Here is a 13,621-nt window from a genome sequence, read left to right on the forward strand (position 1 = left end):
CATCCCTTAACCCCTAACCAAATAAAGGCTTAAAGTTTAGGAGGACAAAATAAAAATTGTTAAAAGATAGAAGATCTACCAAATACATAAATGCTAGGTTTGTCGAATTCTCGCTAACTTCTCGTGCCTCTTCCCGTTTCCGCCGGTTCTCTCTCCGACTTCGCGATATCCGTTCCCATTTCTACCAGCTGCCCTTTCTCTTTTCCGATCTCTCCATCTCCTCGCGTTTCTCGCTACAGTTGCAATCTTCGTTGATGAACGTGGCGCGATTTTTACCGGTGGGTAGATCTAATGAGAGCTCATAATTATACCTTATGGGGTGAGTTGTCGACTCTTTTAGCGCCACGGCTACTGTTTTTAGAAATATATAAGCAATTGCCCCTTTTAATAAAATTAAAAAACTGATGACATTGACGACATTGTGGTGTATGAGATTCATCCATACACCTGGTGTAGGAAATAGTTTCTTTTCTCCTCTCTCTCTCTTCTCCCTCCTTTATATCCCCCTCCTCTCTCTCTCTCTCTCTCTCTCTCTCCCCAAATGGAAACCCTAAGGAGCCGGGTGGAGTCGTGGATCAAGGACCAGGCGGAGCGGATGGGCGCCACATGGCCGCCGCCGCCGCTGCTCCCGCGGTGGCGGTGGCCTCGGCCGCCGCCGTGGCGGTGGGGCGGAGGCGACGAAGGCGGCGGCGGCGGCGGCGGAAAGGGGCGGAGGGAGGCGGAGCGGCGGATCCGGGAGGAGTACGAGCGGCGGCGGGGGCAGCTCCGGGAGCTCTGCGGCGCCGTGAAGGTCGACTCCGTCGCCGATCTGCAGGAGGTGCTCTGCTCCATGGTGCTCTCCGAATGCGTCTACAAGGTCGAAAACGATACCTTGCCCTAGATCCTGAGATTTAGGTTATTTTATTGGCTAATTTACACTTTTTGGTCTCTGGTCCTCAAACTTTAACTTTAATTTGTTGTAATTGCTAGCTCGAACTTCCTGAATTGTTACAATCAAGTTCAAGAACTCAATTTAGTAAATGGGCTAAATATTAATGCGTCGCTAATGTGAAAGTTGTGTAGCAGGGTTGTTATTGATGACGCGACAATAATTAAAATGACACATTATTTTTACATCAGTATTTAGCTAACTAAATTCGGTTGTGAGACTTGGATTGCGACAATTCAGAAAGTTTGAGTCCTAAATTGCAATAAATTAAGTTCGAGGACCAAAGTGTTTCGCACCTCATAGTTTGAGGGCCAAAAGTGTAATTTAGCCTTTTTTTGTTTAATTTGGTTCAAATGTATTGATTAATCCTCAGTGATTGGCCATTTTGAAATAAACACCTCAATTGTTCTTCTTTTGATTGCCACACCCTTAACTTCTAATTTGTGTTGCTTGAGTTTTCTAGTACGTTAAGTATTTTATAAAATTTAATAGCTCTATTAGTTATTAATGACTAATTGTTCTAGTTTTATTTGCTAAAAAGTGATTAAGTGATGAAATCGATGAATTTGATAAAGTTTGCAATTTATTTGACCAAAATCATTCATGTTAAAGGAAATTATAAGTTAAAGAAGTGTCAACACAAAAAGAAAAGAAAGCTAGAATTAAGGGGGTCATTTGGAAAGGCCTATAGTTGGGGGGTCTCCATACATTTTAACATGTATATATTTTTTGGGGGTGAAAATGAATGGACACCCCTCAACTATAGGCCAAAATGAAATGGGCCCGTTAACTATATTCTCACCCCTCAACTTTTGATTGTTTTGATTGTTTCGATTTGAATTAATCTAGCTTGTTAAGTTGAAAATTTTGTTAAATTTAACAGCTTTATTAGCTATTAACCATTAGTTATTCTAGTTTTTATTCACTGAACAATGATCAAAACTATTAGATTTGATGAAAGAACTAATGAATTTAATAAAATCTCAATTTAATTCACTAAATCACTCAATTTAGAAAATATTAAAAGTTAAGAAGGTGAAGGTGGAAAAAAAAACTTGAGGAGGCCGTTTCAGAATGGGTTATAGTTGAGTTAGGCTCTATTTGGGAATGCGGGGAGATTGAGTTACATGTGGTAAAAAGTATGATGAACAAACATCTTGTTTGTTTTCATATATAATATCACGTTCCGCATATCGTAATGAATTGATTATGATATATTTTCTACGGTCATGCCGTAAAACGGAGAAGCAAATCTCTATATGCTTTCTTCCCAACGTTGTTTTGCCTACTAGTTTTAGATGGGCCTCAGTACCAAATGGGTCCTTGGTCTCCATACATTTTTACCTTTGTTTTAGTTGAAAATGTATGGAGAACTCTCAATTATTTGCCATTCTGCAATAGGCCCCTAAACTATCCCCCTCAACTTCTTAGTCCTTCAATATAAGTCAGTTTTATTAATTAACAGTGATTCTATTAAGTTTGTCTATTCCAAGCACTCTTTCGGCTTTTGGAATAACATTTAACAATTGATAGCTAACCGAGCTGGTAATTCAACAAAATTTCCATTCAATTTAGGAAAATAGCGTAAACAACAAATTACAAAAAGCCCCTACGGCAATTTAGCTTGTGTATCAGTCATCCACTATATAAAAAATTGTTGCAATGTCAATTCTGCATTTTATTCTCTTGTCAAGTAGGCCCAAAAATTTTGGGATAATTGCTGAATTCAGATGCATAATGTTGTTGAACTGTGTTAGCAGACTGTATAAAATAGATAAACTATCCAGTTAACTTTCAATTCTAATGGCTTTAGTAGAGGAGATATCGTAGATAGATCAGACATACTATCCCAACTCATTTTGGTGAAGTTTTGGATCTGAATTTAATACTTCTCCAACATCTTTGGGTCAATTTGAAACAAAAGTAAACTATAGGTTGACATTGTGCCATTTTATTTTATTGTAATAATATTTTATTTTACTGTAATTTATTATTGTTTTCTTGTGCACTAGAGTAATTGATACATGGGATCAAATGTAGGAGTTCTTTTTTTATTAATTTTTATGCTTCTAGTTTGTCCTTTTCCTTTTCTCTTTATAGATTTGAAATTGATAGTATGGATCTTGTCTTAATAATTTTTTTTTCAAGAAGGTAAATAGAAGCAATGGTTGTTAAACTCTTTACTGAGTTTCACTCGAGTCTTCTCTTTGAAATTTGCGCATTGGTTCCCTGGACTTAGTAACATCGCTTCACAGGAATCCTTCCTGGGAAAACCTGTTAGTGGATACACTTGGGCAATCTCTTGGCAATAATATTTATCTTTTTACAAAGTTTGTGGGTATTTTTCAACATTAAAGATATCAAAGCAAGAAAACTTTATGTTAGGATGACTAGTTTTAAAAGAGAATGGGGATGGTCTGGCTGCCAAACATATCATACATGGTATCCACATTAACGTTGCCTTTAATCGTACTACTGGTTTTTCATGTGAAGAACTATGATGAAGCAATTTTAACAAGGTTCGGGAGAACATCTCTTATAGTTCAAAGGTATAAGACTAGAGTGAAACTTTATGAAGAGTTCATGGACGCTCAATGCAATTCACCCCGAGGCAAAATATATCGTCAATGTGCTGTTCTTTCCTCTTGGCGCAGCTGACATTTCTCCTTTTATCTTGTGTATTACAGAGGCCTGCATCAGAGATGATTAGGTATATTAACAAGTTCAAATCTGATTTTGGAGGGCAGATTGTTTCCCTTGAGCGCGTGCAGCCTTCTTTGGATCACGTACCTCACCGGTTGGTTGACATTCTCAGTGCTTCTCGTAAATTTTTAATCACTTTTGTTGGCTGTAAACTGACAATGAGCAGCTCTCTTTTATGTTAACTTTTGTTTATGTTTGGATGGTGAATTAGAAGTCCCTAGTTCTCATCATCTGCTTGATGCGAGACCAGTCTTATCAAAATGTTGCTTTTAGCTTTACTTCTTTAGTTAGAAAATAATAGTCACTATGTGCAGTTTTAAAGGGAATGCTTGTATATGCTCAAAGTTGTGACATGACAGTTAAGCAGAACATATTTTCTAGGTGACTTGATATTTGTGCTGGTCACAGAAGCTAGATGAATGTGTAGTTGTATTATCACGTCATAAGAAAACATGCTGATGCAGCCCCATGCACATAGGCCCAGCAGGCTTGTGAGTCTCTGTTTGTTTTAAGTAGAATTAGTAAATTCCATTCTTTAGTAATAATAGTCACAGGTATAGATCATCTTTCTTGTAAGATGGATATACATCGAAGGCATGTTTGGTTCATGATTGGAATGATAGTGGGAAATGGAATTGGATTGTGTATTGGAATGGGAAATAGAATGACGAATCATCTTTAAAAAAAAAATGTTTGGTTCATTGTTGGAATGGAAATTGGAAGGGACAACTGGGACACTTAGGATTTTGGGTGAGGGTTTTGGTTAAGGGTGAGAAGAGTAATGAAGGGACATAAGGTGGAGGTGTTTGTGAGAGAGAGCTTTGAGTGGTTTACTGTGGAACGGGGCCAATCCAGGATTCAAAACTAGATTGGGCCATACATGGATTGGACCATTCCCATTCCAAAGTGGAATGGGAATCAGAATCGGATTCCTGTATAACAAACAATAACTATCAGAATCAATGAATCTCATTCCTATTCCAGAGTCTAAAATAGGTGAACTAAACAGGACCTTATGTCGATGTTGATATTTTTTACAGCAATCTTGTTTATGTTGCAGATTCTATCATTCTAGTGCAACCTCTTTATGCATCATAATCGGAACTTCCATGCTTATGATGCGTGCATTTGCATTTACAAATTCTAATCCTGCCTTTTACATATGTATCACATATGTTATGGAAGTGATATACATTGGTTTAAAAAAATAAACAAGGAGGCAGTTATACATAACATAAGCTGTTGTCATCATTGATCATTTTGAAAAGCGATGTTATGTGGAATCACCAGTCTTAGATTTTCCCACATTACTTGATCAATTCTTAACTGAACTTTGTGAAGCATAGTAAATAAAGTTCAGTACTCATCTCCATGTATTGGATATTTCTTTTGAGTATATTTTCACCAAAAATATTTCTAGGATATTTTTCAATGCTTGTGGAGGGAATATGTATAGTAATGATGTTCTTTCATGGAATCCTAAGATGAAGCAAAGTGAACTAGGCCATTATGCTTGCCTCAGATTTACTATCAGAAGTTGTATCTACTGTGTACGCTGAATCCCTACTGAATGCTACACTCATTTCAACATTTTCCATATCAATGGAACAACATTTTTTGTTGGTGGTATCCTTTATCAATCTATATGCTAAATAAATAGGCTGAAATTCTTGTGGCAAATAAAATTAGATTGGTGAAAGTTTCTCCCCCTAACTCGGCCTCCCTAATTAAATTCTTTTTTGGTATGGATTGAGTGATTCTCCTCTCAAACTCATGTAGGTATCTATTAGCTGAGGCTGGGGATACATTGTTTGCTACATTTATTGGAACTAAGCAATACAAGTAAGCATTATTTTGCTAAAATCCTGCTTCCCAAGTCTTTAAGCTACTATTTATTTACCTTTTGCCTTTCTTTACAGAGATCTTATTACTGATGTAAATATATTTCAAGGGGCCATATTCCATGAGGATAATTCTGAGGATTTTGATTTGGTTGATATTGGTGAAAGTGATCAAAATGGCATCCAAAAGAAGAGCGAGGAAAATCTTGGCAAGCCGGTTCAGGAAAAACCAAAACGGTTGAAAACATCAAAGCCTGCTGCACACAGGGTATGATTTATTTTTCAGATATATGATCACTGATATTTCTTGTTGTTCCAAGAGTTCTATCAAGAGTAATGGCATTTTGATGAATAACTCTTTTAGGGTTTCTTAGCTCGTGCAAAGGGAATCCCGGCTCTGGAGTTATACAAGCTTGCACAGAAAAAGAATCGGAAGCTTGTTCTTTGCGGACATTCACTTGGTGGTGCGGTAGGTGTAAGCAAACCATTTTACATCTTGTTCATTTATTATTTAATTAATTTCTTAGTGTCATTTTCTACTCTACTTCGAATGACAGGTAGCTGCATTGGCTACACTTGCAATTTTGCGAGTTCTCGCATCCTCTACACTATCAAAAGAAAACGGAAAAGTTCAAGTGAAGTGTATCACTTTCTCCCAGCCACCAGTTGGGAATTCTGCTCTGAGAGAGTAGGTGTCATATCATGAAATTAAAACAAATTATTTTGTTAAGGTTTAATTAACAATTTCATTTTTGAAGTTTGACCACGACATCACTTGCATCCTCTACTCTTGATTTTAACATCCTCTACTCTTGTACTAGTCCTGTCACTAGTCTTCCGTCTGAAAAAAGTTGCCACGTTAGCGACGTTGCTAGAGTTTGCTTACTGTGAATTTATTGTTGTTTTGATTACAATGACGAAGTGGCATTTTCTCGGATGACAAACCAATGGACGGACTAAATTGGTACATAGGACAAATGTCGGGCTAAATTGTTAAAATTAAAACTTTGACTGCAATGTGCATAGTTCGGATCAAATTTCAGGGCAAGGATTAAAGTGCCCATCGGCACGGGCCGTATCCACCGTGCCGTATCGTGCCAGCAAGATATCGGTACGATATAGCCCCCGTACCAATGGCACAACTCAAAACCCTTTATTCTGGAAATTATTAAATAATTTTCTCAATAAAGTTCAAAAGATTTGATAAAAATATATAATAAATAATTGGCATATTTTGTTGCTAAAGAAAATAAATATTTTATACCGTTACATGTCGGCACACATATATTTTTTATGACCGGCACTCATCGGCACGGCTTGGCACGAACCGTGCCATACCGTGCCGGCAAGTTTCCGGCACGACCCTGTGTCACGACATTTAAATACTTGTTTCAGGGATTACTTTTGTAATTGACCTGTTAGTTAATTTTGGAGATATCAAAAGATTTTTATGAAGAGAAAATGATGTTGGTTAATTTACCAGATTTAACAAAAGCTATACAGAATACTTTGTTTTCTAATTTGACAGGATTTTAGACAGGTAACTATTTAAAGGAAAATTTGGCTTATGATATTCCTTTTTCTTTGCGTTTAGTTATGTGCATCAAAAAGGTTGGGAAAACTACTTCAAAACCTACTGCATACCCGAAGACCTGGTGCCACGGATTTTATCTCCTGCCTATTTTCATCACTATAACACTCAGACGATGCAAACATCGTCGGATGAAAATTTAAATGGTGCAAAACTTGAGGAGACTACAAGTGGACCAAGTCTTAAAATGCCCAAAGAGGACAATGGGCAACAGCTTGTTCTAGGCGTTGGCCCTGTTCAGACGTCAATGTGGAGACTGGCTAAGCTTGTTCCTCTGGAGGCAGTTCGGAATCAATTCAATATCTTCAGAAGAAATCAGAATAAAGTTGGGGAGGCATCCCTTGACATAGATAGTGGCTTACAGTCGAAGGGTGATGAATCAGAGGCAGAGCCACAGTCTCTCGAGATTCAAGAGGGTTCTGAGGGGATCACTCTTGCGCCTCTTCCTGATACAGATCAAGAGACTCTTGGCAATCATGTAGAAAGAAGAAGCAGACTTGACGATGAAGATTCTAGGCGATGGCATAGATTGCCTAACCTACCTTCTTATGTACCATTTGGGCAGGTAGATAGTTTGCACTTCTATCTCTTCTGTGTAATTTGGTTTATAGACTTCTGTTGCCTACCGCTGTATTTTGTGGAATCCAGAAGTTGGACAGTACATTTTGGAAAAAATGTGCAGTGAGCCCTTCAACTATAGGACATTTTGAAATACACCCCTCAACTATTTTTTCTTTGATTGAAACCTCAACTTTTGATTTTTTTAAAAATTTAAGTTACTTTCATCAATAATGTTGGGAGTTTTGTTCAATCTAATGGTAGTTCTGTTAAAATTTTATCGTTAAAATGCTTTTTTGAGCTGATAGGCTGTTTTGAAATTAAGTCATTACAGCATCTTTGCAAACATGCATGCAACTTAAGGACTTTAGCTTGAAATGACATAGAAGAAATTAGTTGCACACATCCCTTTTCCATTCATTTACTGTACAATAGGGTGGAAGACCTATGGAATTTCCCTTCCATCGATTTTTGTCACTTTTAAACTTTGGTAACATCAGAATTTTGTTTCTAATGCAATTGGCCAGTTCTTGTTTATGTTTGGTCTGTTTAACTGTGAGCTACAAAGCTTTTCAAACTTTCCAATTGGTGATCTTCTCTCCATTATGATTTTTTTTTTTTCTAGCTCTACCTCTTGGGAGACTTGTCAGTAAAGTCACTCTCTGATGCAGAATACTCCAAAATGACGTCGGTACGGTCTTTTTGTTATCTTTTGTTCCACTTTATTGGTACTATTATATTTGTTAGTGTACATCGTATTTTTGGTTTTTTTTACTTTTACTGCTTTTGCAGTAGTGTCTTAGTTATTTCTACCTACTCATCTTTCTGCTATGTCTTGGCAAAGGCATTTGCAGGTGAGGTCGGTTATAACAGAATTAAAGGAGCGCTTTCAATCACATTCAATGAAGTCATATAGGTCTCGCTTTCAAAAGTAAGAAATTTGTCAATCTTTTCCTTACTAGTTTTTGCTATTCACAGCCTTTTCTTTCTGCCATTTTGCTTTCTGTAAGTTATTTTTTATCAAACAGTTGCTAGGTCTTATGGTTGTCATTGCCAAGATTTCGCTCATTGCCATTTAGGTTACTTTTCCCCCCCTAATATTTTGGTTAATATTGTGCCTTTATTTTAGTTTTAGTTGGCGAAGTATTATTTCAAAGGGGCTTGCAAAGAAGAACACATGCTTCCTAAACGTAATAGAAGTTGGTTACTGGAAACATGATCTGGATCAGCCTACTTTCTAATGTCAAAAATATCCATTTCAGAACTTCAAGCTTGATGTTTCTCCAGTAACTAAAGAATCTCAGCATTTATGTCAAATAGGAAGAAGCTTCCTAACAATTAATATACTATCATGTGCTGAATAGTTTGTTTGGTCCTCTTAATTGAGATGTCCCTAAGTGTTCCTTTAAATATGCCTCAGTGATTGAAATTTGTATTGGACCAGCTCTTTTTTGAGGTCATCTACAAAGCTTTCCACTTTAGGATTACTATCTTCTGCACAAACTATTGCTTTCTCAGCTCTTTGTTAATGAAGACTGGTTTGAACTGTAATTTGTTGAATGATGATGTAGTGTTAGTATATGGTTAATTAATCCGTTACCATCTAAAGTCAATGAAGCACATTTCAATATCCAAGAATCTGTCAACCATGAAAAAATTCCGAAAGGTGATAATATTCGCACTTTAAATGTGAAGAATCTCTTAATTGTTGAACATTATGCAAGGTAACTGCAATGTACATCTATTATTTTGCCAACTATAGTGTCATCATGGTACGAGGATGTGAGTTAGCAGAATAGGTACTAGATTGGTTGAAGGGTGTACAATGATCACATAATATTAAGTATTTATCAACTTGGACCCTGTGCTTTGAGTCTGTGATATAGCCATCGATCTTTCCTAGTTGGAGAACCACTTTCAAGGCAATTGAACTTGCTCATGTTTCACTAGAAGGAAAATGTTTGACAGGAGGTCTTTCGTAGTCCTTTGAAATTCAAAAATTGTCCTGACAAGAAACAATGTGTTTGCATATCTGTTCTAGATAATAGTAGAGATTTTACTTGATGCAAGTGCTTAGTGATGATAAATTAAGATTAAATGTGTAAGATAGGCCAAACATGTCGATGATGAGAAGGATTAATGTAACTTTAATTTATTTGTGCATTATGCTCTGGGTTTCATGGGCAGCTTATATTTACTTCTTTCCCAAACTGCCACTCAGACACTCAGTTAGATCTTTTGTTCCTATAAACATGATACAATTAGGCTATCTAACTTAATTTCTAGTTTCTCTTAAGCTCATCTCTTGCTAAACATGAGCGATACTGACATAATAGAAGAACTTTGAATCATTCTTGATTTGCATTAGTAATGCATATTCTCTGCATTATTTGGAGAGAAAAGAGGGAAAGTTCAAACTTACGTTTTCTGTGTTTCATAGAATATATGATCTATGCATGTGTGTGAACGCATCGCCTTTCATGGGAGTGGAGCAGTTACCACATTTACAACAGTTGCTTGGCCTAGCAGCTGCTGATTCGGTCGAACTTGGCAACATTGTGGAGCCTCCTGTTATCCGAACGGCAACATCCATTGTTCCTCTTGGTTGGAATGGTGTTTCTGGTGATAAAAACACTGATCCATTAAAAGTTGACATTGTTGGACATGGCTTACACTTGTGTTCTCTTGTTCAAGCTCAAGTAAATGGGAATTGGTATGCCCTACTTGTCTCTAGATATTTAATTCACTTAATTCACTCCTACTATCAACCTTTTGGTTTGTGATTTAAATATCCTATTATTCTCCAATGTATTTGAATAAAGGTGCTCAACGGCTGTGGAGTCACTACCTTCAGCACCTCCATACTCATCGAATCATGAAGCTGAACCCAATTTACAAAAGATGCGGGTTTTAATTGGTGCTCCATTGAAGCGATCACCAAAATTTCCAGTTGCTGAAGATTCTTTATTTCCTATTTATCCTCCAGTTGTGGAATGCTCCAATTCGACTCCAGAATGTGAATCCAGATCATTTTTCCAAGACAGAAGACGCTGTTGTGATGGTTTGGATGGTTTTGTCATTTACTGCACTACTGATTTCACCACCGTATGCAAAGAAGTTCATGTTAGAACCCGTAGGGTGCGATTACTTGGATTCGAGGTAGTCTTTATTTATTTAGGTCTATAATGGTATGTGAAGCCTTTACTATCTTGAATCTGTAAATTCTGTCTCTTAATGGTTTCAGGGTGCCGGGAAAACTTCCCTATTTAGAGCAATGCTACAATTTAGACAACGAAACAATGGAAATATTGAGAGTATATGTCCATACATGGATGCTCAAGAAGGGGTAGCAGGTGGATTATGCTATGCGGATTCAGCAGGTGTGAACTTGCAGGTAACTCTAATAGTTTACCTTGAATAGGAGAGTTTATTTTGCGCTTCCTTCTGAAGTTGGTTAATAGAAAGCCAGTTTGTTGCGTCGATCAATTGTACAATAATGATATTTGTACCTCCAAGCTTTTCATCTTGAACTTGGTTCAGCAAAAAGTAATTGTTTTTTTCTTCTTTTTGTTTAATTTTTTCACTGAATGAGAAGGTTCAAACATGCCAGATTTGCACTAAATTGCTGGTTGCATTTTACTTGTTGAACTTTTGATAATGCTTTTTTTCTTTTTCTTGAAGTACTTGTTATTACTTAAATATTACTCAACTGCAAATTACTCATTGGTGTGCATGCTTTCTATAGTTAAAGGCAAGATATATGTTTATTAAAGAAAAAAGAAGAAAGAAAACTCTATATATCATTTAATTACTGTATGCTTGAAAACTGAAAATGCATGAAGATACTTTTCTAAAATGAAACAGGCAATTTTTGAAATTTATATGTAGTAACTAAGGAATGTGTGGAGCGTGCCCTCATATCTACTTAAAAATTTAGTAAATTTTGTTTACCTTCTTCAACAGCCATCTCTCTATATTATTTTTATTTAATCTTTGTTTTATCATACAGGAGCTAAATTCAGAGGCCATTAAATTCAGAGAAGAACTGCAGATGGGTTTACGTGATCTCGCCAAGAAAACCGACCTAATTATTCTCGTGCATAACCTATCACAAAAGATACCTCGGTATCACCACCCAAATGCTTCAAAACCACAGCCGGCCCTTTCACTTCTCCTAAACGAGGCTAAGGCTCTTAATATACCTTATGTTCTTGCCCTAACAAATCGATTCTCCGTCAGTGCTCATCAGCAAAACACTTTAATCGCTTCTGCTATGGAAGCATACGAAGCATCTGCCGACACGACTCAAGTCATTAATTCAAGCCCCTTTTTCATAGCAAGCAATGCTAGTGCTGTGCAACCGATGACATCAGCTAATGAGCTTTCGGGGAGGAAGGAGGCTGGTTCTCCAAGAAGTGTGTTTGCTCCTCTAAGTCTCTCCTTACTGCCACTCCAGAGAAGGGCGGGTGTTATGCCTATCGAGGGTGTTGGTGCGTTTCGGGGACTTGTTCATCGCGTTCTACGCAGTAATGAAGAAATGGCCTTCCAGGTACTTGTTTTGTTCATTTGCGTGTTTTACATGAAATTTTATGTGGACCTTTTCAAACTAAGGCCGCTTTAAGTTAGATCCTTTTCATATTTTTTTTAATCAGCATCTCCATATTTCCTTTGGTGGATTAATCATTTGATTCGATGATAACTTTCAGTACGTAAACAATGCTCACATGATGACAGGAGTCTGAAATAGCTGTTAACTGCTCATGAGATGCGAAAATGACCTACAATTCTTCACTATATTATAGGAAAAGTTTTTTCCCGACCATTGATGATGACCTTAGATTGTTTTTACGAAGTTCTCTCAACTTTTACTTAACCAGCATATCTTTGGTTTTTTTTCTTTCTATATTTACACATATCGATCCAATCCAATGGATTTGCCATTTGATATAACGGTAACTTTATTTCAAAAACGATGTTCATGTGGTGATACATGTTTGAAATTGTTGTTAACGGATGGATAGACGTGCTTATGAGGTTTTGATGCAATAAGTGGTGGTCAAAATGATTTGCATCAAAACGACCTATGAAATATTTCTGATTCGCGATGAGATATATGAAGAGTTGCTAGCGCAGTCTTTTCCTATAATCATAATTCAATCTTTTTGCTAAGTTATACTCTCAACTAATACTGAATTTCGACTCGCAAACCTCTATAGGAACTCGTAGAAGAGAGGCTGTCGTTGGAACTAGCAAAAGAAAAGCAGGTCTTAACGGACGCAATGCACGAGCCGCAGAAGAAGAGCGGCTCTATTTCCGCTGCTGCAGTCGGTGCATCTCTCGGAGCAGGCCTCGGGCTTGTAATGGCTGTTGTTATGGGAGCGGCTTCTGCCTTAAGAAAGCCGTGAAAATTGCGTTGCGTTTCGACGTGATCGGGTTTATAATAATAAATAATTCACAACAATGCCAGTTGAGGAATGAGAAACAAAAAAAAAAAGGTTTAAAGAAGAAGATTTTGCAGAAGGCACCAGAAAAAGTTGGGCATTGCAAGACAGCACTTGTGTTTGGCATGGAGCTGCATATATGCTGTCCCTACATCTCATTTTCATTAATTATTATTATATTTGGTAATTTTGATAGGTTTCATCACATTACTGATTATACCACTACTTCTACCCAGTTTTTTTTTTTAATAATTTTTTCATATACTTTTGGGCAAGAATATCTTCTAGAGGTGGGTTATGCTGGCATGATTTATTATTTTGTATATTCCTAGGCTTGTTTTGGTTGAGATTGTTATCTGTTAATATTCTTTATCTTCTAGTTTTGCACTGTTTGGTTTGTATTTGCTATATGTCAATATGAGTGTTTAAGGGATGTTTATTTTTATTTTATTGTATTCTTTGGCTATGATGGAATCAAATATCTGAGATGTTGTGGTGCAATTGTTAGGGATTTAAGTGCCACCCCCAAACCATTCTGTTTAAACTGAATTACCAAACC

The 13,621-nt window shown here is 37.0% G+C and overlaps 1 protein-coding gene across 1 annotated transcript; it reads left to right on the forward strand.

Moving 5' to 3' along the window:
• On the forward strand, positions 521 to 13,409 carry LOC109726422. Its single transcript, XM_020255998.1, has 14 exons — positions 521 to 856; positions 3,616 to 3,725; positions 5,411 to 5,473; positions 5,551 to 5,740; positions 5,837 to 5,941; positions 6,030 to 6,160; positions 7,067 to 7,628; positions 8,247 to 8,312; positions 8,476 to 8,552; positions 10,062 to 10,334; positions 10,444 to 10,780; positions 10,866 to 11,015; positions 11,631 to 12,170; positions 12,838 to 13,409. The coding sequence occupies exons 1-14, from the start codon at positions 542 to 544 to the stop codon at positions 13,024 to 13,026; spliced, it is 3,108 nt and encodes a 1,035-aa protein (XP_020111587.1). The 5' UTR covers positions 521 to 541; the 3' UTR covers positions 13,027 to 13,409.

This window comes from Ananas comosus, linkage group 21, assembly GCF_001540865.1.
Source record: "Ananas comosus cultivar F153 linkage group 21, ASM154086v1, whole genome shotgun sequence".
Classification (NCBI taxonomy): Eukaryota; Viridiplantae; Streptophyta; class Magnoliopsida; order Poales; family Bromeliaceae; genus Ananas; species Ananas comosus.

What these genes read in the sequence shown, in the direction of transcription:
- LOC109726422 (XM_020255998.1), top strand. Translation starts at nt 542, where the DNA reads ATGGAAACCCTAAGGAGCCGGGTGGAGTCGTGGATCAAGGACCAGGCG. An exon ending in TTGGATCACGTACCTCACCG is followed by an intron (nt 3,726 to 5,410) that starts GTTGGTTGACAT and finishes AAACTCATGTAG; the next exon opens with GTATCTATTAGCTGAGGCTG. An exon ending in CAGCAGGTGTGAACTTGCAG is followed by an intron (nt 11,016 to 11,630) that starts GTAACTCTAATA and finishes TTTATCATACAG; the next exon opens with GAGCTAAATTCAGAGGCCAT.